The sequence below is a fragment of the Typopeltis vanoorti genome, chromosome 13, assembly GCF_054136105.1.
Source record: "Typopeltis vanoorti isolate ZY-2024b chromosome 13, IOZ_Tvanoo_1.0, whole genome shotgun sequence".
Taxonomy (NCBI): Eukaryota; Metazoa; Arthropoda; class Arachnida; order Uropygi; family Thelyphonidae; genus Typopeltis; species Typopeltis vanoorti.
Genome location: NC_143561.1, coordinates 20005365 through 20032391, shown reverse-complemented (window position 1 = coordinate 20032391; position 27027 = coordinate 20005365). Strand labels below are relative to the sequence as shown.

The 27027-nt window shown below is 35.7% G+C and overlaps 1 protein-coding gene across 2 annotated transcripts in view; it reads right to left on the bottom strand.

Moving 5' to 3' along the window:
- LOC150099979 (kinesin heavy chain-like) overlaps positions 1 to 27027 on the bottom strand; it is a 579478-nt gene that overhangs the window by 479539 nt on the left and 72912 nt on the right. For both annotated transcript variants that reach the window (XM_090403282.1, XM_090403283.1), the window contains exon 4: positions 15212 to 15316. In XM_090403282.1, coding sequence (XP_090259408.1) covers positions 15212 to 15316 — 105 coding nt within the window. The remainder of the gene's footprint in view (positions 1 to 15211; positions 15317 to 27027) is intronic.

The window sequence follows — 27027 nt, the reverse complement described above, 5'->3', positions numbered from 1 at the left end:
GATATATACCGTCAAAATTAAACAACATTCGCATCTATTTATCTTTCCTACTGTCAATCGCAACTCAACCAGTACTAGTATATCACACCTATATCTCTTCATTTCTTCGTGAAGTAATTCTAGTTTTCCTGACATCCAAAGTGTCCGTACATTCCATGTTCCTACTGATAATAGTTCTGTTAATTTTAGTTTCTGTTTCCTTTCAATATCCCACTTTTCGATCCAACCCCTTGATCGCTTGATTGCTATCGCAGACCTTACAGTACCTCAAGAAGAGAAGATCAAGAAGAAATGGATTAGACAAGAAACACTGAAGTTAGTACAGGAGAAAGAAATGTTGAAGATAAGAAGGGATATATCAGAACAAATAGAGGAACAATACAGAAGAAAGTGTAATGAGGTGAAAAAAGCAGTGAGCCAGATAAGATGAAATGGTTAGAAGCCCATTGCAATAATATTATGGAGAGCATAAAACAAACTAGGGAAGTGTACCAAATGATTAGAACCATTAATAGAAAGTGGCAACCAAAACGGATCACAGTTAAAGATGAAAAAGGCAAAGTATTGATGAATAAAGATAAAATTGTACAGCGATGGACAAGATACTGTAGTGAGTTATATGAAAAAAAAACCTAGATTTAGATAGCATTGGGAAACTGATTGAAGAATTGAAGCAGATATCACCATCAGGTAATGAGTATGATATGGAATCACTCGATTGGTATCGTGGACCTTGTTGATCTGGGCCATGTCCGAGCTGGCATGTTGTAGCTGTTGATTGTATAGGCATCAGATAACAATCGTGTTTTTTTTCTTTACGGTCAGAGCATTGACCTCATCTGACTGGCTCTCCTACTTTATCCAGGCTTAGGAATGGAATGAGACCCGCCTAAGGATTCCATGGCAACTTTTTGCTTTGCTTCCTGGCAAATCAGAATTAACTTACAGCAGATCATTCACAGTGCCTTAAAGGGCTTATGTTCATCATTAGGTACAGAAATATTAATGGTTGACCTCAAGAAAGCAACTATCAAACAACGCTTTTCTAACATATTAACTATAACAGATTGTTTATTTCATATGGAGCAAAATCTTTATCGCAAAATTGTTGCCATTAGTTTGAAGTTATGCTATCAAACAGATGCTAAACTCAACATGAAAATTAAATGCTTCACAGCATTAGCATTTCTTCCAATGAGCGATGTTACTGATGGATTTGTTGAATTGGAGATCAGTAGCAAAAAGTTAATTATTTACACTGCATCTCTTTTAATTTGCACAATTTTTAAATGATTTCATTATGTTATGTATCACTGACATTCACCTTAATAAAAATTTGCCTTTTTAATGATTTTATAATACCCTTAATCATCCATTGATTATTTACAAAAATTAATACAAAATGTTTTATAGCAAAAATGTCTTACAGCATCAATGTTTACGGTGAAAATGTTTGTAGTGAATTTTCCTGCACCGAATTTTCCAGCCAAGTTTAAAATCAGTGCAGAGGTTATATTTTTTTAAAGGACCTGGAATTTATTTTTATTTATTTATTTTTTGGAAGTACCCCCCTAGATGTTGGAGAAGGTGATTGGTGAGAATTGGAGGGGGGAATTGAATTTTCGTTTTTTTTTTTTTTTTTTTTTTTTTTTTTTTTTTTTTTTTTTGTAAGAACTGTAGCCATTAGATATAAAGGTGTTGTGGATATGGTTGAGTTCTGTTGAAAGAGAGATTCCACTAGAACAAAGATTGTAGGCTCTATTGGTTACAGTTAAAAAGATATCATGTTGTTGAGTGGGCAGTGGTTGTGGTGGGAAAATTTGCGAATGTATCTGCCTGTGTGAGTGGGTTTTCTGTATACAGTGGAGGAGAGGTTATCATTCAGAAGGCGTGTCACTAAGGTGTCTAGGAAGGGTAAGCTATTTTAGCTTCCTTTTCCATTGTAAAATGGATTCTTGGATGTCGACTATCGAAGGGACAGAGAAAGGAGACTAATGTGTCTGGGCCATGAGGTCAAATAGAGAAAACAATCTACATATCTTAGAAGGCTTGTGTGTGTGAGGGGGGGGGGGGTTGGCTGAGACTGTGGCTTGTTTTTCAAAATTTTCCACGTAAAAATTGGAAAGTGAGGGCAAGAGGAGAAGAAACCCATACCAGTTCCTCTCTGTTTGTAAATTTTGTTTTTTCATGAAAAATATCTAGAAATGACGGCTAAGGCAAAGAGATCTAAGTTATCAGAAGGAAAAACATTTTTTAAGTGTTAAGGTATCATTCAAGAGAATATTGGTAAACAATGGGGTAATGTCAAAGCTGAACAACACAGCTGTAGTATTTAAAGTTAGATTCCCAATAGCAGTTTCAAAATTGGTAGTTTTTTTTTTAATATACATACATAGCACTTGGTATGACTAGTGAGGGGTTAAGATAGCTTGTTAGCTGTTCTGATAATCTGTAGCATGGGGAATGAGTGTCATCTACTTTAGGTCTTGGGGGGAAATGGGCCAACAGATTTTATGTAAACAGTATATCTGGGAGGTAACAAGAACTGAAGGGTTTGAGATTTTTGTGATTTGGCAGCAGAAAGGACAACTGGCATTAACCTTATCCACTCTGGTGATAACAATTGTAGATTTCTGCGAACAGCAAGTTCACCATAAAATAGATTACTTTTCAGAGGTGAAGAGTGGGAAAGAAAATTGTCATCATCGTTATCAAATTCTGGCCATGTACCCTCAAGGGGTGTCAGGATATGATAGTACTACATGAAAAAAATTACATCATTACTAACTTCCTATCTACAATTTTCCTCCAAATCAGTCTGTTACTTGTCAAGACTCCAACATTATCAGATCTTATATTTCTATCGTCTAAGGCACTTTGTACTGTATCAATCCAGCTATATCTTGGTCTTCCTCTGGGTCGTTTTCCTGCCAACCTGGCAGAGAACACTTGTTTTGCTAATCTTTCTTTGCCCATTCTGTTAAGTGACCATACCAATTGAGATTAGCTCTGCTAATGCATTCCTGGATGCTGACAATGTCAAGTTCTTTCCTAATATCCTCGTTTTTAATATGATATTGCCATTGATGCCATCTGTTCACACCTATAATCTTTCTCAGGACTCTCATACCTGCGGTCTCTAATCTTTGGTCAAGTGTTTTACTTCTAACCCAGCTCTCAGATCCATAAGTTAAAACTGGTTTGAACTCTGTCTTGTATGCAGCTAATTTAGAGTTCCGACTAATTTCTCTCTTATTCCATATGAATTTATTCAATTGACTTCCCACCATGCCAGCTTTGCTGATTCTGTTGTCTATTTCTATAGTTAATTTACCATCTTCAGTAAAAATCATGCCTAAGTAGCTGAAATGTTTTACTTGTTCCACAGGTTCTCTATTCACAACACAGTTGACATTTTCAATGATTCTACCTATTTTCATTGTCTTTGTCTTTTTATTGCTGACCTTCATACCATATCTATTACAACAGTTATTCAATTTAGTCAGAGAAACTTGCAGAGTTGTAGCGGATTTATTTAGAAGTATAACATCATCTGCATAAAGCAAAGAGCTGACATTAACATCTCCAATTTTGATATCATGTTTAATACCACTTTCCTTCAGAATGTGATCCATATAGATAATGAATAACAGAGGAGATAATGTAGATCCTTGTCTCACACCAGATTTAACATTAAACCATCTTCTCGTACTTCCTTCAATTTTAACTGCTGACTTACAACTCAAATAAAAACTAAGTATTGCTTGATATAATGCCCCATTGACACCATATAACTGTAGCGTATTGAATAGCTTCTCTCTTGGCACCTTGTCATATGCCATTTCCAAATTGACAAAACTTAAATACAGATCTTTGTTACATTCCCATGCTTTCTCGACTATTTGTCGTAAGATGAAGATCTGATCCTGATAGCCTCTATTTGGCCTGAATCCAGCTTGTTCTTCACCAAGCTTTTCTTTCACAATTCTTCTCAACTGTTTCTCAAGTATATCTTGTTTCTCAGGTATAGAAATTAGATATACTTGTTTCTCAAGTATATCTAGTTTCTCAGGTTCCTGGCAAGATCTACTTGCATAGTTCTTGCCAGGAACCCTCAGTATGGAAATACCTCTGTAATTCTCACATTCAGTTTTATTTCCCTTTTTATATATGGGTACTATGAGAGCTCTACTGCAATCATCGGGAATTCGTCCCTCTATCCAGGCCTTCAGAACTATGCAGTGATGAAACTGCAAGATGACAGCACAGTGGTAAAAAACACTCACCATACTTCAGCATTTCTGGTCGAATATCATCTACTCCTGCTGCCTTTCCACATTTTAAGCCTTTGATGGCTTTTTCTACTTCAAGTATGGATATGTATTCCTGACTGTATGTCTGTTGAGTGTTTTTTACCACTGTGCTGTCATCACTGCTTGTTTCATTTAGCAGTTTTTCAAAGTAATTACTCCATACTTCAAGGATATCTTTTTCTCCCGTTTTCATGTCAGCTTTATCATATTTAACTCCTTTTACAGCACTTTTTCCTCCATTCCTAAGCTCCTTCAACAACCTCCAGAATATTTTGCCACCTTCTTGATATTTATTTTCTATATTCTTGCCCAAGTCCTCCCATAACTTTTGTTTAACTCTAGTTTTACACAGTGTTTAGCATTCTTGCATTTGTCTCTGTATTCTCTAGAGCAAAAGCTGACTTATTTGCCAGGAACTTTTGATATGCTTTCTTCTTTTCCTTCATTGCCTCTTTAACTTCCTGTGTCCACCATGCAGTTCTAATTTTCCTATCCTTGCAGACAACTTCACCACGTGCCTCTCTAGCTGATTCAATCAAGGCTTTCTTCAAAGTTTGCCACTGAATCTTCAAGGTTTGATTCCTGTTTGTAACATAAAGACTGAATAATATAAGTACGTAAACACAAGTAAGATATTTAATTAACCAAATATTTCAGTCTGGAAATAGCAGACCATCTTCAGTGGCACTACAAGAACAGTTTTAAAAATATGATGTTTAGGGCCTCCCTCGATGAGTCTAAGGACTCCCTGGAGTAGCCCGAAAATAATAATAATAATAATAATAATAATACTAACAATAGATCATTTAAAAATAGAACAAGCCGCGTGATGTTATATTACTAAGTATTAAAGGGAATATTTTTAAGCAGAGACATGATTGAAATAAAAATATTAATTAATAATATTAAATAACAAAATTAATATGAATTAATGAGTTATCCTGATTAGACCTTCCCAGATTTTTGATATAGATATACAGTCATTCTGATTCAGGTTAGGACGATGGAGTAAGGCCTCTATGCTTTCTTTGAATAAACGTTCAAATTTATAACAGGATCTACATAAGAGGCAAGTTTTTGACCAAAGGATGTTGTTGTTAGTTTCAATCCCGTGCTGAGCCAATCCAGATTTTTCAGGTTTGTTGTGATGAATGGAGAATTGATGTTCTTGGATTCTTTTTTCAAGAGAATGTCCAGTTTGTCCAAAATAGGAGAGATCACAGTTGCAGGGAATATTTTTTGTATTGATTATATTGTATTGATTCTCCTATTTACCATATAGCCAAATATCTATCTAAAATATTGAAATCTCACATAGGCAATTCTAATTCCTTTCTAAAAAACTCCTCAGATTTCTTAGAAAAATTGAAAAATGTCTCATTGCAACCTACAGATCTTATGGTGAGCTTTGATATAGAATCTTTATATACAAATGTACCTCTCAAGGAGACTTTAAAATTACTTGCTAACATCTTTCCAGAAGACATTATAAAACTGTTTGATTTCATAATACACTCTGGATATTTCTTATGTCAAAACAAATTTTACAGCCAAGTAGAAGGAACGGCCATGGGAGGTCCTCTCTCTCCTGCTTTAGCCAACTTTTATTTAGAACATCTAGAAAAAGTCCTCTTCTCATCTATTTTCCCTCAACCATCCTTTTGGGTAAGATATATAGATGACATCTTTACTGTATGACCACACAACAAAGACTCCTTACCTTTTTTTTTAAACGGTATCAATTCCTTACATCATCGTATAAAGTTTACTATGGAAATGGAAGAAAACAACCAGTTATCTTTTTTAGACATTCTCCTCATCCGGTTACCTTCAAATACTCTTACAACTACAGTTTACAGGAAACCAACGTTCACAGGTCATTATATTCTTAAAGAATCAGCCTATTATCCTTGTCAAAAAACAGGAATCATAAAATGTCTAATCAGAAGAGCCAAAACTAATTGTTCTACTTCTAATTTTCTACAGAAAGAACTTTCTACTATCCAACAACACATGATACTCAATGGCTTTTCCGAAAAGAGTACTCAACATCTTCTCGATTCTTATAATCCACCACAAAACAACAAAGGTTCAATACGTCGAGTTCCAATTCCATACATCTCCGGGATTTCAGAACCTATCGCAGGAATTCTGAAGAAATATGAGTTAACAGCTACGTATTCACCTATTAACAAATTATCTTCCCATTTTCCTTCTCCTAAAGACAAACGCTCAACTGTCTCTTCCTGGAGTTTATCAAAATCCCTGCAACTGTGATCTCTCCTATTTTGGACAAACTGGATGTTCTCTTGAAAAAAGAATCCAAGAACATCAATCCTCCATTCATCACAACAAACCTGAAAAATCTGAATTGGCTCAGCACAGGAATGAAACTAACCACAACATCCTTTGGTCAAAAACTCACCTCTTACATAGATCCCGTTATAAATTTGAACGTTTATTCAAAGAAAGCGTAGAGGCCTTACGCCATCGTCCTAACCTGAATCAGAATGACTGTATATCTATATCAAAAATCTGGGAAGGTCTAATCAGGATAACTCATTAATTCATATTAATTTTGTTATTTAATATTATTAATTAATATCTTTATTTCAATCATGTCTATGTTTAAAAATATTCCCTTTAATACTCAGTGATATAACATCACGCGGCTTGTTCTATTTTTAAATGATCTATTGTTAGTATTCCACCTTGTATATTTTTTTAAAACTGTTCTTGTAGTGCCACTGAAGATGGTCTGCTATTTCCAGACAGAAATATTTAGTTAATTAAATATCTTACTTGTGTTTACGTGCTTATATTATTCAATGTTCATTTCAACATTGCAATTTTTATCTCAGCTTTATTTGCAATTTTTGTTATGTGACCAACTTCAACTTTCTGTCCACCATAACTTCAAGATCCCTATCCTCATCAGCTACTCCAAGCATAATTGCACCAATATAATTATAATAATAATATTATTATTATTAAGTAACACCTCCAGGGAGTCCAAAGACTCATCGAAGGAGGACATCTACTCTACAACTCTGGCTCCACCACTCAATCTACCAATGAACTGCAACTACACCAATGCCATCTACCCCTCCATCACCACCACTACTATTTTCATGGACAATCACAAACATCCATGCCGACAGCGGGATTCGAACCTGCAGCCTTTTGGCTGGAGAGCAGATACGCTAACCACTCGCCCAACCAGACCGGCATACTATGCTATTGATTATCACATCATACCAAAGTGCATAACTTTACACTTACTAGCAGTGAACTGACAGCCATTATCGCTTGTCCACACTTCCAGCCTATTCAGATCACCCTATAAATGCAGTATATGAACAGCATCTCTGATTGCCCTGCATATCTTTTGTATCATCAGCAACCAACTAAAGATCTCCTGTCAGCTCCTTTCCAATATCATTAATGTGTAGATTAAACAACAATGATCTAAAGACTGATACCTGAACATACCACTGGTCACTCTTAAATCTATGAGATTGGCATCCCCCCATATACTACTTTCTAATATATGTCCATCTGCCACCCACTTACATTCAAGTCAAGAGTTAATATTTCAATCTGATATTCTCCAGTTTATGCAACAGCTTTTTTGTGTGGAATCCTATGAGATGCTTTAACAAAGTCCAACAGATCATAGTGTATCCATTCCCTTTATCCAACTCGGATGTAACATTATAAAATATGAGCAAATTACTCAAACTTTACCTCTGTATAGTAAACACAATGTTCCTTGCAAAATATATCTGGTTTGTCCATCCAATTCTGTATGGTTGACAGACACACACCAGTCTTTGCACAGCCCTTGTGCAATGGGATTATCAGATATTCTTTCCATTCCTTTAGGATCTTTCCTGAACTAAGACATTATACGAACATGTCAAGGGCTTCGTCAATTCTGCTGAACATTCCTTTTACTTTACTTTTTTGTTTTACTATTGACTTTGTTACAGCCTTTATTTTAGCTGTTTGGAAGCTTGATGACTTACTATGAACTGACTTACCTTGTTATTATTATCATGATCATCACCATTATTATTATTATTCATTGATAGCTTATGACTTATAACTTGTCATGCTTTCCTTCTGATTATTATTCTCCTCAGTTCTATTTTTCCTGCCATAGTTCTAAATGTTTATCAGCTTTCACCAATTTCCTGGTCAATTTTCAAATCATTTCTTTGAATTATAAGTTTTTATAACACTTTTATGACCAACTATTTAAGCAAACTCTTATTTTTCTATTGAATCTCACTAAGACAAACTAATAGGAATCACATGCAAATATATTTTGACAAGATAGATAAAAATTATGTCATATACTCAAACTATGTAACTAATAAATTTATTATAGATAGCAGAAATGTATGAAACCAATATACAAAATGATGGTACAACATAACAAAATTTCATGACAGCTGGGGCATCGCCAGGTTAAATAAGGCCCTAATTGTTTTCGCCAGAGAACCAGGGCGAACAGCGAAAAGTCAGCTAATGGGACAAATCTGAAAGCACACTCCAACTCAACATCACCAGAGTTAAAGATTGGTACTATCAACATAAGAAGCCTGAATGGCAAAGAAATGGAGCTAGATGAAGAATTAGATAAGTACCAGATCGACATTATAGGGGTGACTGAAACCAAAAAAGACAAAAACTGGCGAGATCTTTCTCAGCAATAAATACAAAATGTTATATTCAGGAAATGACAATCAAGGAAAAGAAGGAATAGCCATAGTATTCAAAACAAAATACGAGGCTAATCTTCTTGAATGGCAGTCAGTCTCAAGTAGAGTGACGTGGCTATTATCAGAATGGTGAATTGGACAATGAGACTTATTTGTGCCTATGGTCCCACAGAAGGTTCTACTAAGGTAGAAGTGGAGGAATTTTTTGATGTTTTAGAAAAAGCAACTGACACAATGAAAAAGGAAAAGTTGGTCCTTGTTGGGGATCTAAATAGCAGAGTAGGAAATGATTGTCAGACATACAAAAATATTTTGGGAAAATTTGGAGAAAAGAGCAAAGCTAATAATAATGGCAAATACCTGTTGGATTTCTGCTCAGGACATGGACTGGTTATTACTAACACTATGTTCCAACATAAAAATGTGCACAAATTCACATGGAGAGAAGAAGCAAGGAATAAGAAAAGTCTCATTGACTATGTTATAGTTGATAGTAATGTTTTCTCCCTGGTGCAGGACACCCGAGTGTACAGAGGATTTGAAATTGAAAGCGATCACTATTTAGTCTTCAGCAGGATAAAATTGAATTTCATATTGAAAAGAATAACATGTAAGAAAGTTTTAAAGCGAATAAAAGTTGAGCAGCTCTCAGATGTGAACTGTAGACAAAAATACACAAAGATTATTCAAGAAAAAATGAAAGAGTTTGAGAACAGGAACTAAACCTTGGAGATTCAATGGCAGCCCTTGAAGAAAACCCTGATTGATTCAGCCAGAAAGGCATATGTTGAGGTTGTCTGCAAGGAAAGAAAAATCAGAACTACATGATGGACACAGGAAGTTAAAGAGGCAGTGAAGGAAAAGAAGAATGCATATCAAAGTTCCTGGCAAATAAGTCAGCTTTTTGCTCTTAGAGAATACAGAGACAAATGTAAAAAAGCGAAACAATGTGTAAAACTAGCTAAACAAAAGTCATGGGAGGACTTTGGCAAGAACATAGAAAATAAATATCAAGGTGGTAAGATATTCTGGAGGTTGTTGAAGAAGCTTAGAAATGGTGGAAAGAGTGCTGTAAAAGGAGTTAGAGATGATAAAGGTGATATGAAAATGGGAGAAAAAGATATCCTTGAAGTATGGAGTAATTATTTTGAAAATTTGCTAAATGAAACAAGCAGTGATAGCACAGTGGTAAGAAACACTCAACAGGCATACAGTCAGGAATACATATCCATACCTGAAGTAGAAAAAGTAATCAAAGGCTTGAAATGTGGAAAGGCAGCAGGAGTAGATGATATTCGACCAGAAATGCCGAAATATTGTGGTATAAAATTCTAACAGTGGTTCGACTGCATAGTTCAGAAAGCCTGGACAGAGGGACAAATTCCCGATGATTGGAGTAGAGCTCTAATCGTACCCATATATAAAAAGGGAAATAAAACTGAATGTGAGAATTACAGAGATATTTCCCTACTGAGTGTTCCTGGCAAGATTTATGCAAGTATACTTGAGAAACAGTTGAGAAGAATTGTGGAAGAAAAGCTTGGTGAAGAACAAGCTGGATTCAGGTCAAAAAGAGGGTGTCAGGATTAGATCTTCACTTTACGACAAATAGTTGAGAAAGAATGGGAATATAACAAAGATCTGTATTTAAGTTTTGTCGATCTGGAAAAGGCATATGACAAGTTGCCAAGAGAGAAGATATTCAATACACTACAGTTATATGGTGTCAATGGGGTATTATATCAAGCAATACTTAGTCTTTATTTGAGTTGTAAGTCAGCAGTTAGAATTGAAGGAAGATGGTTTAATATTAAATCTGGTGTGAGACAAGGATGTACATTATCCCCGCTGTTATTCAATATCTATATGGATCACATTATGAAGGAAAGTGGTATTAAACATGATATCAGAATTGGAGATGTCAATGTCAGCTCTCCTCTTTATGCAGATGATGTTATACTTCTAAATAAATCCACTACAAATTTGCAAGATTCCCTGATTAAATTGAATAACTGTTGTAATAGATATGGCATGAAGGTCAGATAAAAAGATAAAGACAATGAAAATAGGCAGAATCGTTAAAAATGTCAGCTGCATTGTGAACGGAGAACCTGTGGAACAATAAAACATTTCACCACCTACATAGGTTTTAGTGAAGATGGTAAATTGAATATGGAAATAGACAACAGAATAAATAAATCTGCTATAGTAGGAAGTCAATTGAATAAATTCATATGGAATAAGAGAGAAATTAGTCAGAACACTAAATTAGTTGTATACAAGACAATGTTCAAACCAGTTTTAACTTATGGATCTGAGAGCTGGGTCAGAAGTAAAACACTTGACCAAAGACTAGAGACTGCAGATATGAGAGTCCTGAGAAAGATTCGAAGCATGAACAGATGGCCTCAATGGCAATATCATATTAAAAATGAGGATATTAGGAAAGAACTTGACATTGTCAGCATCCAGGAATGCGTTAGCAGAGCTAATCTCAGGTGGTATGGTCACTTAAACAGAATGGGCGAGGAAAGATTAGCAAAACAAGTGTTTGCTGCCAGGTTGGCTAGAAAATGACCCAGAGGAAGACCAAGATATAGCTGGATTGATACGGTACAAAGTGCCTTAGACGATAGAAATATAAGATCTGATAATGTTGGAGTCTTGGATAAGTAACAGACTGATTTGGAGGAAAATTGTAGATAGGAAGTTAGTAATGATGTAAATTTTCATGTAGTACTATCATATCCTGACACCCCTTGAGGATACATGTCAGGAATTTGATGATGATGATGAAATGTATGAATCAGCATCACAACACACACACACACACAGCAGTAATAAATATAAAAAGAGGCAAGAAAGTATCAAAACATAACAGTAAAACTATGACAAGGGCACGCTATCTCCAATATTATTTGTAAATATGTATGAATGAAATCATCAAAGAATAAAGGATATAAAAACAAAGATAGAATTCCTATACTGACCTACTTTTCTAAGTTAATCTGTAAAACAGGAATTTTCTTATAATCTAACTCATACCTCATGTAATGTTTTAATACTAATGTAGTATAGGTTTACAACCTTTTTGTGGGTGGTTTCATATAAATAAAAAAAAAAAAAATTATCTTAGATATCTTGTTCTTTACAGATGATCAGGTTATATTTGTGGATCTAAATATAATGTAAAAGCAGTCATAATTTAAAATTATGAATATTTTTACAGCCGGCCTGGTTGGCCAAGTGGTTAGCATGTCTGCTCTCCAGCCAAGAGGCTGTGGGTTCAAATCCCGCCATGGGCATGGATGTTTGTGATTGTCCTACAAACTTTGCATGGAAAGGAAATCTGCGACCAGCAGAAGACATCATTGCCAAACCCATGCGAGGTACGGCAGTGACCATACGGCGTCTACGAACGTCAAATGTGAATCACATGCAAATAGGAATGCAAAAAAAAATTATTTTTTTTACAAATTGTTTATGTTAGTACATTATTAATTTTGGTCTCATAATATGTGTTGTCAGCACTTGCAATGTGTTGTCAGCACTTGCCCATTATTGATGCTACTTTGTCAAAATGAAATGTGAAGCATCTAAAAAAATTTATGTAGTTACTGGATTTGGATAGTTGTGTTACTTTCAGAAATTTTATTGTGGTTTAAAATTATTAAGTGCTATTACACAGCACTTAATAATTTTAATGTGTGTAAAGACATTTTTGTAATGCTAATGAAGACGACACGTTAGCCATTATACCTAACTTCTTGCTTGCCACTTTCATGGAGTGTGCATGCTCACTGAGGAGTTTGATGGTTGATTGACAGCTAACAGAGAGTGCGTTCAGTATCGAGGTAACAGAAACAACAGGAAACAAAAGGAAGTTTAGGAATGCAGACGGAGGAATACTGTTCTTACGAAGTTTATTTAGTTGTATGTATGTATGTATGTAACAGTGGGAGGAATAATAATAGAAGATTCCAAAAAAGGAATCGTAGAACTGTGAGCTTTAAAGTGGAGGAGTTAAGACTGTAAATAAGTATTGGTAAATAAAAGAAAATATTGCAATTGGCATTCTATAAGAATGTTCGAGGAAACACTGATTGGAAAATTTCATCTGTTTTAAATCGCCAGATCTGTCTGTTATTTCTACTGGAAAAGGAGACGGAATTTATCAACTTAGATAAAACAGTAGAAGAAACCTTCTTTGCTGGTACAAAAAATTAATAAAATTGAACTGCATGAGGTAAGAGTACTTATACTTCGGTAAATTCAGAATATCTATACTTCAGAGTCAGGAAGAATAATGTGTGCTACATAAGGGTGATGAGAAAAGATCCTATGGAAAAGAAGAAGAGAATCTTATATCTTCGGAAAAAGGCCTTAACAAAGAAACAACTGACTATGAACATTTTGTTGTTGTGTAAACAAGGTGTTTAGTTTAGTATACATGATTAATGTACATGATTAGTATATGTTAAACAAACCAGTAATAGAATGAGTCAGAGAATGGGTGATCTCTAAAGTGTAAGTTTATTTTAAAAAGCCTTAGATCCAGTTAATTTTGTAGTTAGTTGTGTAATTTTATTTTAAAAGTATATATTGTTTTTGTTTTATTAAATATGTATATTTTGTATTTGGTCTTGAGTCAGTGATTTTTCGGATTCTGAAAGAAACAGTTCAGTCATTGAACCAATCAGAATCCTTGTGCAATCAGAACCCTTGTGCATATAAAAACACTCGGGAATAGAAGTAATCATTATAGAGAAAACTCATAACAAATGAGGATTGATAATAATTAATAAATAATCCCTCATTATAACAAATGGCTACATAGATTTAATCTCTATTATAACAATAATCTGCATAAAAAGCTGTACATAAATTAAATTTAGTATAAAACAATATGTTACTTTCTCAATGGGATGGATACAAAAAAAAAGCTATAGTATTATCACCTAGATCTCTAGATGTTAGAAGCCTTTCATCAACCACTGAAACACCATTGCCTTGCTTACTGAAAGTGTGAAGTGACACTGGGATATTTCATCTCTGGAGTAGGGTTTCTAGTTAAAAAGGTTAACTCTCATCTTTTATGGTTTTGGGAAAGAAACAATCTTTTTAAGAACAGAATCTCATAATGGATTTATCTGAACCAACACCATTCATCGAAGAAAATGGAATTTGTTGCTTTTCTGCTTTACATTTTTGGGCAAGGAATGTAACCTACTTTTGATGTTTTCCCAAAAATCTCACCATGTGAGTGCATATGCAATTGCTGTTAGGTCAGCAATTTTGCATCGATTATGTTTAAGAATGGAGAGCTGATGAGTCTGCCTTTTATTTTCTGGGTTTTATCCTTACTTATTTCTTTCTTGGTTGATCTTGCTATAGGAACTGCATCCTGGATTCCATCTTGGCTCTGACAAAGCATATCTCTTGCTCTGGATCTGTAGAAGATATTCCATGCTTTCTTCTGAGCTTTACTGGCTGCTATGCAATCATTCTACCATGGTTTAGGAAAAAATAGAAACTAACTAGATATTTTGGAAATTGTGGTTGTTACAGCTTGTGTAATACATTCTGTCATATGGTTCACAGCATCACTGATAGGAGACAAGCCGACTGTCCAGATCTCCCATAATAATGTGGTAACTGCAACATGACATTATCAAGGTCATCACAAGAGCTATCTGTTGCAGGAAGAAGCAGTATACTGTCATCAAAGTTATTACAAATGAGAGTCAGATGGCAATTGCCTCTACAATGGTATTAAGTGGGACCCACTAAGATGGCAACTCCTAGTGTGAATGATAGTTATGTAATGATGGATCATCACTGGGCTTCAGGTATGTTTCCAGCAAACAGAAGCATTTTGTTTGCTGGCATATACTTCTGCTAGAATTGTGATGTCATCAGTGTTTTGTCAAAATCCATGACAATACCATTGCAGGAATGTTTTCATTATTTATTTTTGGTGGTAACATCTAGCTTCCCAGATGGTACCACCATTTCAAGCACAAAACAAATACAACTTCAGATATCATCCTCCTCTCTTCACTACACTCACATACAAATAAATCACATCAAATCTCTGTTAGAAATCTTTATAGATAGTAAATGTTAGTAAAAAAAATTCAAAGTTCTATATAAAATTCAAAAGTAATTTACCTTAATATGGAATTCGACATTTTCATCCATGGAATATATGTGGTTGAAGATGTCATTAACAATTCTAGGAATAATGCCTTGCTGAATTGAATCGCCCAGTACACCCTAGAAAATATGTTTTAGTTAAAGAGTATGATTAATCATATACAAACAACGCCTAATTAATTATTTAGAAACTAATGTTCATATTAGGAATAATGTAATAAACAAGCCAATACTACTCTAAAAACAGAGGACTTTCCCAAATGCACTCTTCACAATATCACATTTCACGTATCATTAGCATCAAATTATATTGTACAACAACCATTAGTCACATATTAATAATTAACATCATGAATACCAATTTACTCGAATGTATACCAATATAGACTCGGACCATAGTTTAGTGATTGCAAACATCAAGATGAAATTAAAAAAGAAATATAAACCCCAACATCAGAATAGAAGAGATACAGCATGAATAAGTGAAGCAGAAATAGGAAGAAGGTACAGAACGGTGTTAGCAGAGAAACTTAAAAGTGTGGACAAAGAAAAAAATTCGAATCTAAGAGTGAAAAGAGTAATGAAGGCGATAGAAGATGCAGTTGAAGATACAGTACCAGAAGAAAAGATCAAGAAGAAATGGATTACACAAGAAACACTGAAATTAGTACAGGAGAAAAGAATGTTGAAGATAAGAAGGGATACATCAGAACAAATAGAGGAGCAATATAGAAGAAAGTGTAATGAGGTGAAAAAAGCAGTCAGAATGGATAAGATGAAATGGTTAGAAGCCCAATGCAACAATATAGAACAGTACTATGGAGAGCATAAAACAAGGGAGGTATACAAAATGATCAGAACCATTAATAGAAAGTGACAACCAAAACAGACCACAAGTAAAGATGAAAAAGGCAAAGTATTGATGAATAAAGAAAAAATTGTACAGCGGTGGACAAGATACTGTAGTGAGTTATATGAAGAAAAACTAGATTCAGATAGCGTTGGGAAACTGACTGAAGAATTGAAGCAGATATCACCACCAGGTAATGAGCATGATGTGAACATTTTAAGAGGAGAGGTAGAAAAAGCAATAGGACGGCTAAAACAAAACGAGAGTCCTGGTAACGATAACATTACTGGAGAAATGATTAAATATGGTGGTGAAAGTATGGTTACAGAAATGCACCAACTATGTAATATGGTATGGAAAGAAGGGAAAATGCCAGAGGAGTAGGTGAAATCAATATTAGTAACATTATACAAGAAAGGAAATAAGCTAGAATGTAAAAATTGTAGAACAATTGCCTTGATAAGTCACCTTGGTAAAGTGATGATGATCATATTGACAGAAAGATTGAGAACACAATTGGAAGCATACCTTGCAGACGAGCAAGCAGGATTTAGGAAGGATAGAACTACAATTCAACAGATTTTGACAATGAGGTTAATAACAGAGAAAGCTAGAAGAAAAAACAAAAACATATATACTTGCTTCGTTCACTTTCAAAAAGCATTTGACAGTAATGACCAGAAAGTGACATTAGCAGTTCTGGAATCCTATGGAATTGATAAAAAAACTAATAGCTATATTAAAAGATGTTTATCAGAATGCAGTTGCACCAGTTAGAATAGGTGATGATTTGGGGAAATGGTTTAAAACAAGCAGAGGTACTAGACAGGGTGACCCAATATCACCAAGCATTTTCATCGCACATTTAGAAAGAGCAATGGATAAAATGAAAGAAGATACCAAAGGAATATCTGTACACGGAATGAGAATTAACAATTTGAGATTTGCAGATGACATTGTTATTGAAGAAGACGAAAGAGAACTACAAAAAACACTGAAACTGTTAAATGAGGAAGGGAAGAGATTTGGAATTGTTATGAACTTTGAAAAAACAAAGACAATGATATTTGGTGAGAAGAACATGAAACAAAAGATACAAGTGGATGGAACTGATATAGAAAATGTAGAACAATTCACATATTTGGGAAGTAAACTGACATATGACTTGAACTGTAAAAAAGAAATAAATATCAGGATTGCAAAGGGAAGAACAAATCTGAAGGCCATCGATAACATCTGGAAAAGTAAAGTGATTAGTCTGCAAACAAAACTAAGAGTATTGGAAACATGCATCTTCAGCGGTGTACTGTACGGATCTGAAACGTGGGTAATAAATAAGGAATCAAGAAAAAGAATTTTGGCATTTGAAAGAACTTGTTACAGGAAAATTCTAAGAATAGGATGGGTACAGAAAATCACCAATGAAGAGCTCTATCAGAAGATACAACCAAAACAGAATCTAATGCAGAAGATTATAAAATGGAAGCTGCAATTATTTGGACACATCTATAGAATGAGTGAGGACCGGAAAATAAAGACATTTATGTTTGGTATTTTGGATGGTTTAAACAGAAGAGGTAGACCATACAGAGAATGGATAGACGATATAAAAGACTGGTGTGGAATGGGTGTACAAAAACTGCGACACTGTGCACTGGACAAAGAAAGGTGGAAAAGAAGATAATGAAACAGGCATCAGACATCAATGGGCAATGAGCCCATGATTCGTGATGATGATGATACCAATTTACTATGTTAATTCCTGATTTCACAAACACTGATTTTTTCCATTCACAAAATTCAAAACAATCGAATTTTGTGAATGGAAAACCTAAAAACTCTGACCTAAAAACACTGCATGTATTGGCTTTGAATCATTAGAATGTAATTTCACATATTCATCATCATCAAATTCCTGCCATGTACCCTCAAGGGGTGTACAGGATATGACAGTACTACATGAAAAAATTACATCATTACTAACATCCTATCTATAATTTTCCTCCAAATCAGTCTGTTACTTGTCAAGACTCCAACATTATCAGATCTTATATTTCTATCGTCTAAGGCACTTTGTACCGTATCAATCCACCTATATCTTGGTCTTCCTCTGGGTCGTTTTCCTGCCAACCTGGCAGAGAACACTTGTTTTGCTAAACTTTCCTCGCCAATTCTGTTTAGGTGACCATACCACCTGAGATTAGTTCTGCTAACGCATTCCTGGATGCTGACAATGTCAAGTTCTTTCCTAATATCCTCATTTTTAATATGATATTGCCACTGATGCCATCTGTTCACGCCTCTAATCTTTCTCAGGACTCTCATATCTGCGGTCTCTAGTCTTTGGTCAAGTGTTTTACTTCTGACCCAGATCTCAGATCCATAAGTTAAAACTGGTTTGAACACTGTCTTGTATACAGCTAATTTAGTGTTCCGAATAATTTCTCTCTTACTCCATATGAATTTATTCAATTGACTTCCCACCATACCAGCTTTGCTGATTCTGTTGTCTATTTCTATGTTTAATTTACTATCTTCTGTAAAAATCGTGCCTAAGTAGCTGAAATGTTTTACTTGTTCCACAGGTTCTCCATTCACAACACAGTTGACATTTTCAATGATTCTACCTATTTTCATTGTCTTTGTCTTTTTATTGCTGACCTTCATACCATATCTATTACAACAGCTATTCAATTTAGTCAGAGAATCTTGCAGACTTGTAGCAGATTTATTTAGAAGTATAATATCATCCGCATAAAGCAAAGAGCTGACATTAACATCTCCAATTTTGATATCTGGTTTAATACCACTTTCCTTCATAAGGTGATCCATATAGATAATGAATAACAGAGGGGATAATGTACATCCTTGTCTCACACCAGATTTAACATTAAACCATCTTCCTGTACTTCCTTCAATTCTAACTGCTGACTTACAACTCAAATAAAGACTAAGTATTGCTTGATATAATGCCCCATTGACACCATATAACTGCAGCGTATTGAATAGCTTCTCTCTTGGCACCGTGTCATATGCCTTTTCCAAATCGACAAAACTTAAATACAGATCTTTGTTATATTCCCATGCTTTCTCAACTATTTTTCGTAAAGTGAAGATCTGATCCTGACAGCCTCTATTTGGCCTGAATCCAGCTTGTTCTTCACCAAGCGTTTCTTCCACAATTCTTCTCAACCGTTTCTCAAGTATACTTGCATAGATCTTGCCAGGAACACTTAGTAGGGAAATATCTCTGTAATTCTCATATTCAGTTTTATTTCCCTTTTTATATATGGGTACTATGAGAGCTCTACTCCAATCATCGGGAATTCGTCCCTCTGTCCAGGCTTTCTGAACTATGCAGTGCAGCCACTGCAAGACTTTTATACCACCATACTTCAGCATTTCTAGTCGAATATATCATCTACTCCTGCTGCCTTTCCACATTTCAAGCCTTTGATGGCTTTTTCTACTTCAAGAACGAATATGTATTCCTGACTGCATGCCTGGTCAGTGTTTTTTATCACTGCTATCATCACTGCTTGTTTCATTTAGCAGTTTTTAACAAAGTAATTACTCCATACTTCAAGGATATCTTTTTCTCCTGTTTTCATGTCACCTTTATTATCTCTAACTCCTTTTACAGCACTCTTTCCTCCATTCCTAAGCTTCTTCAACAACCTCCAGAATACTTTGCCACCTTCTTGATATTTATTTTCTATATTCTTGCCAAAATCCTCCCATGACTTTTGTTTAGCTAGTTTTACACACTGTTTAGCTTTCTTACATTTGTCTCTGTATTCTGTAAGAGTAAAAGCTAACTTATTTGCCAGGAACTTTTGATATGCTTTCTTCTTTTCCTTCACTGCCTCTTTAACTTCCTGGGTCCACCAGGGAGTTCTGATTTTTTTTTATCCTTGCAGACAACCTCACCACATGCCTCTCTGGCAGAATCAATCAATGTTTTCTTCAGAGTTTGCCACTGAATCTCCAAGGCTTGATTCCTGTTCTCAAACTCTTTCATTTTCTTTTCAATAATCTTTCTGTATTTTAGTCTACAGTTCACATCTGAGAGCTGCTCAACTTTTATTCGCTTTAAAACTTTCTTACATGTTATTCTTTTCAATATGAAATTCAATTTTATCCTGCTCAAGACTAAATAGTGATCACTTCCAATTTCAAATCCTCTGTACACTGGTGTCCTGCACCAGGGAGAAAACATCACTATCAACAATAACATGGTCAATGAGACTTTTCTTATTCCTAGCCTCTTCTCTCCATGTGAATTTATGCACATTTTTATGTTGGAACATGGTGTTAGTAATAACCAGTCCATGTCCTGAGCAGAAATCCAACAGATATTTGCCATTATTATTAGCTTTGCTCTTTTCTCCAAATTTTCCCAAAATATTTTTGTATGTCTGACAATCATTTCCTACTCTGCTATTTAGATTCCCAACAAGGACCAACTTTTCCTTTTTCATTGTGTCAGTTGCTTTTTCTAAAGCCTCAAAAAATTCCTCCACTTCTACCTTAGTAGAACCTTCTGTGGGACCATAGGCACAAATAACTCTCATTGTCCAGTTCCCTATTCTCATATTTGCCCACATTACTCTACTTAAGACTGACTGCCATTCAAGAAGATTAGCCTCGTATTTTGTGTTGAATACTATGGCTACTCCTTCTTTTCCTTGATTGTCATTGCCTGAATATAACATTTTGTATTTATTGCTTAGAAAGATCTCACCAGTTTTGGTCTTTTTTGTTTCAGTCACCCCCTATTATGTCGATCTGGTACTTATCTAATTCCTCAGCTAGCTCCATTTCTTTGCCATTCAGGCTTCTTACGTTGATAGTACCGATCTTTAACTCTGGTGATGTTGAGTTGGGGTTTGTTTTCAGATTTGTTCCAGTAGCTGACTTTTCGCTGTTCGCCCTGGTTCCCTGGCGAAAACAACAGGGGCCTTGTTTAACCGGGCGACGCCCCAGCCGGCATGAAATTTTGTTATGTTGTACCATCATTTTTTATTTTGGTTTAACCAATAAGAATACAATTTGGTCGGCTAAATCCCAAATTGCCAGCCCATCCTCGTACGTTCAGTATCCAAGTAGATACCCAACAGGGTGTGCACCACGAGAAGGTGAGGATTGGACATTAGGTCAGAAGCCCTGGTCGGTTCTCCGCATTCCTTTAAAGGCTATGTGGAGGTCTCCTCTCAGTTATACAGCTTTGACCCTTAAGCACCCCAATTTCACATATTTCGAAGGCAGTATGTGTCAGTAGGGAAAGCTTATCCCTACTGACACATATTGCCTTCGAAATATGTGAAATTGGGGTGTTTAAGGGTCAAAGGTGTATAACTGAGAGGAGACCTCCACATAGCCTTTAAAGGAATGCAGAGAACTGGCCATTTTTTTGAAGTATAGTCTTATTAATAGTCACTCATAACAAAATAAAACAATGTTCAAATAAACTTTTCAGTATGTTAATCACTAAAGTTATAAAAATGCAACCTGCCATTACATTAAAAAATCTATATATATCTGGAAATCGATACAATCCGATTTCCAGATTTATAAAGATTTAAATTACTTGTTATATAATGCATTAACACATGTCATAACTAATTGTCACACTACTGCTTTAAAAGCATGCTTTCCCTAGTTTCCTTTAAAAGCATACCTTCCCTACTGGAGGGAATGCCAACTAGATCTTTAGGTGTAATATCTTTCATCATCCAGTAAAACATCAATACCCTAATTATTTGAGGAGTTAAATGGTCACTGCTCCAGAAAATGGTCTCTGGTTTCTGTCCCTCCCTTTCTTCCAACATTAAGTACAAGTGGAGGCCTTACTATTCATGCTCTACATCATAATTATTTAATTAGGGAGCCAATACCTCTTCCATTTGAGGATATCATGGTAAAGCACTTTGCATAGGCCAGTTGCTGGGTAATACACAAGACAATGCATTGGAAACACTTCAGGAGGCTTCCCGATCAACTGGTGAATAATCTTGCTGTCAGGTTGTGACTTTGCCAGGTTGTGACCAGAGAGAGAGAGTCCAATTACAGAAACTTGAAAGAGGCACTCTGAGGCCATGCTTGGATTGGAACCGGGACACTCCCCGTGGAAGAAGTGACCATCAGTCCTTCACCCCTGCTGCATGCCTGTGTTCTAAATATTTTTCCTAATATTTAGAATACAGACACTGGTTTAAAAAATCTCTCCAAATAATCAACAAAAAAATATATATTAAAAATCTATTTTAAAATATTACACAAAAAAAAAAAGTATCTAACAAAACATCAAAATTCCATGTAAAAAAAAAAATCATGCACACCACCTACAAACATCTGAAACTCAATCTTATTCATCACTGTACATCCTCTGCAACTACATCAATGCATGTCTTTCACAAAAAGGACAGGACATTCACATTTGTTAGGTCTGATAGCCCATGCCCAAGGTTATCAGAGCTAGAATCCTCCTTATATGATCTGCTTTGGCTCAAGATTTTCTAACTTCTTTGATGCCTGCATTTTCTGCCTCTACCATTCTCCTAACTCTGATGACTTTATGAACCTATTTTAATATATATCTCTGAAAATCAATCACATAGTCTAAAATTACTCTAACAGTGAGATAATCCTCCTTGATGATTTCAACATTGCACAATTCAGACTGGCTTCCCTTCTCCAAATTCAGACCAAGTTGAAAGAGAAGCTGAATTGACCAATCCTAGACCTCTTCTCAACTCATGTTAGCTCTCCTCTTGGCAAGTCTGACCATAACCTTGTCCATATTTAATTTTCTACAGATTGTCCTTCTCCCAGTTCAAACTCAGCCTCATATCCTATTGCACTACAATGGTGCCAACTGGTATGACCTTTGGGATTTCTATATCTTGTTTCTATAGTCTGATTATCGCTTCTACACTTCCAATCTGCTACTTCTGAGCACCTACTCTGATCTAATAACCAAAATTATTCTCACTAGGATGAGTACTTTCATTTCCCACTCCACACAAAACTCTCAACATTATCCAAGACCTGCTTCAACAACAACTGTGGTTCAATCCAAAACAGCATATGTCCAATGGCTCAAGTCAAAACCAATGACCTCTCACTCAGTTTACACCAAAGTCCATAATAACTGCAAAAAAAAAACATCAATGAATCCATGATAGTCCAGTCTTCTGGTCCCTTGCCAAAGCTGTAGAGTGAAACTTCTGCCCGTCCATGTTTCCACCTCTATCTCTCTCTCTCTCTCTCTCTCATCTTGATGGTACAATATCATCTCCTAAAAATAAGGCAGATCTTTTCACATCAATTTTTTCCTCCAACTCTTGTACAGATGAATAAAGCAAATCTCCTCCTACTAATCCCCAAATCTTTTGCCAGAAGACATAAGAAAAACATCCAATAGCCTTGATACAAATAAACAGACTTATTAATAATAACAAGTCTCCTGACCCTTGATAGTATTGCTAAAAGCTTCTGCTAAAGAACTAACACCCAGCTTGTATCACCTCTTGAAGCTCTCATATACTCATTGGCATTTCACCAACAGCTTGAAAGCAATCTTTTTTCCAGCTTGGTCAAAAAAAGAGGACGGTATGTCATCCATCAAACTATTACCCTATTGTTCTTACTTCAATATTTGCAAAAACAATGGATAAGGTTATTGATTGGAAGCAAAATGCTTTACTACCTGGAGATTCAAAAATTACTTAGTGATCACCAATATGGTTTCCACTATTCTCGCTTCATATTGAAGCTTCTCACCTATGGACCATGGAAAAGTTTATAGAAAAGTTTGAAGTATCAAGTGGCTACTCTTGATATTTCCAAGGTGAATCTGGTACTGTGGCCTTCTTACCAAGCTGCCAGATATTACACTTCATGGTATTCCTTCGACCTACTGTGAGTGGATTGTTAGCTTTCTCTCCGGTTGTTCATTGTGAATAGTCATGATGAATGGTTTCCTTTCATCAGATTTTTCAATCAGTACCGGAGTACCCCAGAACTCTGTGCTTTCACCTACACTCTTCCTCCTATATATCAATGGTTATATAGGAGGAAGAGTTCTCTCTCTCTGACATCAAATCCTATTCATAGCTTTACTGATGACAGTACTCTCATTCCTCTTTTTCATTTTCAAAACCATGTAGGACTCAGGTAATTCACACTTCAAGATCTTTAACCTAAACACTTATCTCCTTGCCATTCTCAAGTAGAGGGAGGAGAACCTGGTGAATTCTGATGCCACCAAAACAAGACCCTATTTCATTTCCAGGAAGAAAGACTATCTCTCTCATCTCCCTAATTTTGACAATATTCTTCTCACCAACACATCAACTCCATCATTTGGGTTAACTCTCACATCAACTCCATCCTGGCATAAACACATCAGGCTCATAGCCTCTTTAAGCCTCTAAAAAGCTGATATTCTTTATCATTCCAAACAACATTTCTCTACTGCTCGACTCCTAGTATCTTATAAAGCTGAAATCCACTCATTGTTAGAATATTGTTCCACATTTTGGGGTGGCACATCTAAGACCTCCATCAAAATGTTTGAATGTATTCAAAAGTGAGCAATTCACATAACTAATGACCCCCCCCTCTCTCACTGATTCTCTCCAGTTACTTTCCCACAGATGTGCTCCATTGCAGCACTGTCTATAAGTATTTCCATGGATGCTGCACCACTGAACTGGCCACCACCATTCCTCCACTTACCTTAAATTATTATTATTATTATTACATGATACCCCCAGGGAGTTCAAAGACTCATTGAGGGAGGGCACCTACTCTACAACACTGTCTCCGCCAACTACAACTAACTGCAACTACCATCATCAGACACCAATGCCATCTACTGCTCACTACCACCACTGTATTTTCAGACAATCATAAACATCCATGCCCATGGCGGGATTCGAACCCATGGCCTTTTGGCTGGAAAGTGGATACACTAACCACTCGGTCAACCAGGCCAGCAAAATTATGCACAACACAAGCAACTGCTGGTCAACACTTGTATACAGTTTAGCTCCAAATGTATCAAACCAACTCCTCATTCTCCTTCATTCACTACACCTCTGCTCTTTGGAAGTCTTTCCCATATACTGTTTGCTCCATTGGGGAAAACAGTGTGTAATTACAGATTACAACCCTCAGCTTTTCATATTAACATATTCCTTTCTTCTCTAACCACGTCTGCCAAATGGCACAGTCACGTATAGGTCTTGGGACCTCTTGTGAGTCAGGATGATAAAAAAAAATGTTCTCCTCCCTTTCAAAAAGAAAAAAAGAAAGAGACAGAGGTTGTCTTAGGAAAACAGCAGGTGGACAAGACTGTTCAAGCATACAGAAATGGATGGAATAAAGAAGTGGTGGAGTTCTAGATAGTGAAGGAATTGGTAGATGCAACATACTGTATATGAATGAAAGACTGCAAAAGAATAAAATTAATGATAATGAAGAGAAAAAAGTAGCACATGACTCAAGAATAGCACTATATAGAGATTCTATCATAAAAAGATGTGGTGGATGAGAGGGTGCTGTAAAATTATATATCTTTATGATATATTTATGATGTATAATGAGTATAAATTTATTTGTTGATTGTGTCTACTCCTCTATGATCTTATATCCTTTCCTTAAATCTTGACCTATGGTGTATTATTTTTATTCTTTACTTGTTATTTCCTCAACTCTAAAATTTTGTCCTATACAATTCTTACAGACTCTACCCTTATTATTACCTCTAACCTTTGGCCGCTATAAGTGTATTGCCCACATGTGCAAAACTCAATAGACAAAGGAAATGCCTCTGGCTAAAGCCAAATTCTTTGTTAGAATACTAGTGTTAACCCTGTTTCAAATTTCAGAAATTTTATTTGTTTACGCTGCCACCAAAATTCTATAGATAAGAGAAATTTCTTCATCTAAGAGCAAACACCTAGTATGGCACACTATCCTGTATCCTTTCCTTCTCTATTTCCAAACACAATAATCTATTATTTTCTTATTTCGCACTGCAGTCGTGACTATCCCCAATAATTTTACGCATAGGTTCTCTTTATGAGTGGTGCATTGAAATTAGTGATCAGGCAAGTTATTTGGTTGACAAGAAAAAATTTATTCATTACTAATAAAGCAAGTTACAATTATCTTCATAGATACTAACTTAACTAATGTTGGTATGAATGGTAAAATAAGATAACTTGACGTAACATGGACATTCTGGTTCCCTTACATGAAATGTTATTTAATAATATTAAAATGGGATGTCCTTCTAATTACTTAACACTCCTAGATTATTTTTACACAATTAATGGTTCAAGAACTACCCGACAATGACAAACTAAAATATTTTCACACTGCACTTTTCCAAGTTTTCTGACTCAGATCAATCATTCCCTATTCATGGTTCAACTCCTCAAGTCCTACAACACTTCATAAATCACAATTCTAATTAGTCCTTTTTACCGTCACAATCTAACTTTCTTTGTATACAAAATTTTGAAAAAAGTTCTTACTTTACCGAGGTGTCAGGATCTCATTGGCTTATACTTGCAATCATCAATTGGAATTATACAGCTCACGTTTTCTTCATCTGGTCCCTTTTCAACAAGGTTACCTGGCTGATACGTTCCTTAGGTTCTTGCTTCTGGAAGGTAGATATGTGAATACGATCACGATTCGTTGCCTACAATGTTCACGAAACACTGCAGCCAATGTTGGTCCACGAGGTTCCGCATTTCCTTCTCGGTCTACGTCTACGCTGACCTTCTGCTATGCCGAGACCTATACGCACGTTGGCATTCTACTTGGCCGCATAACCGCTCTCATTCATCTCACCCCAACCTCACTGGAACTTCCTTTCTCCAGGAACGATTGGAACAGATCTGAGGCAAAAACCAAAAAAGCCTTGTTTTTGTGTCGCAAAAATCTATATACTCCCTCGATGACC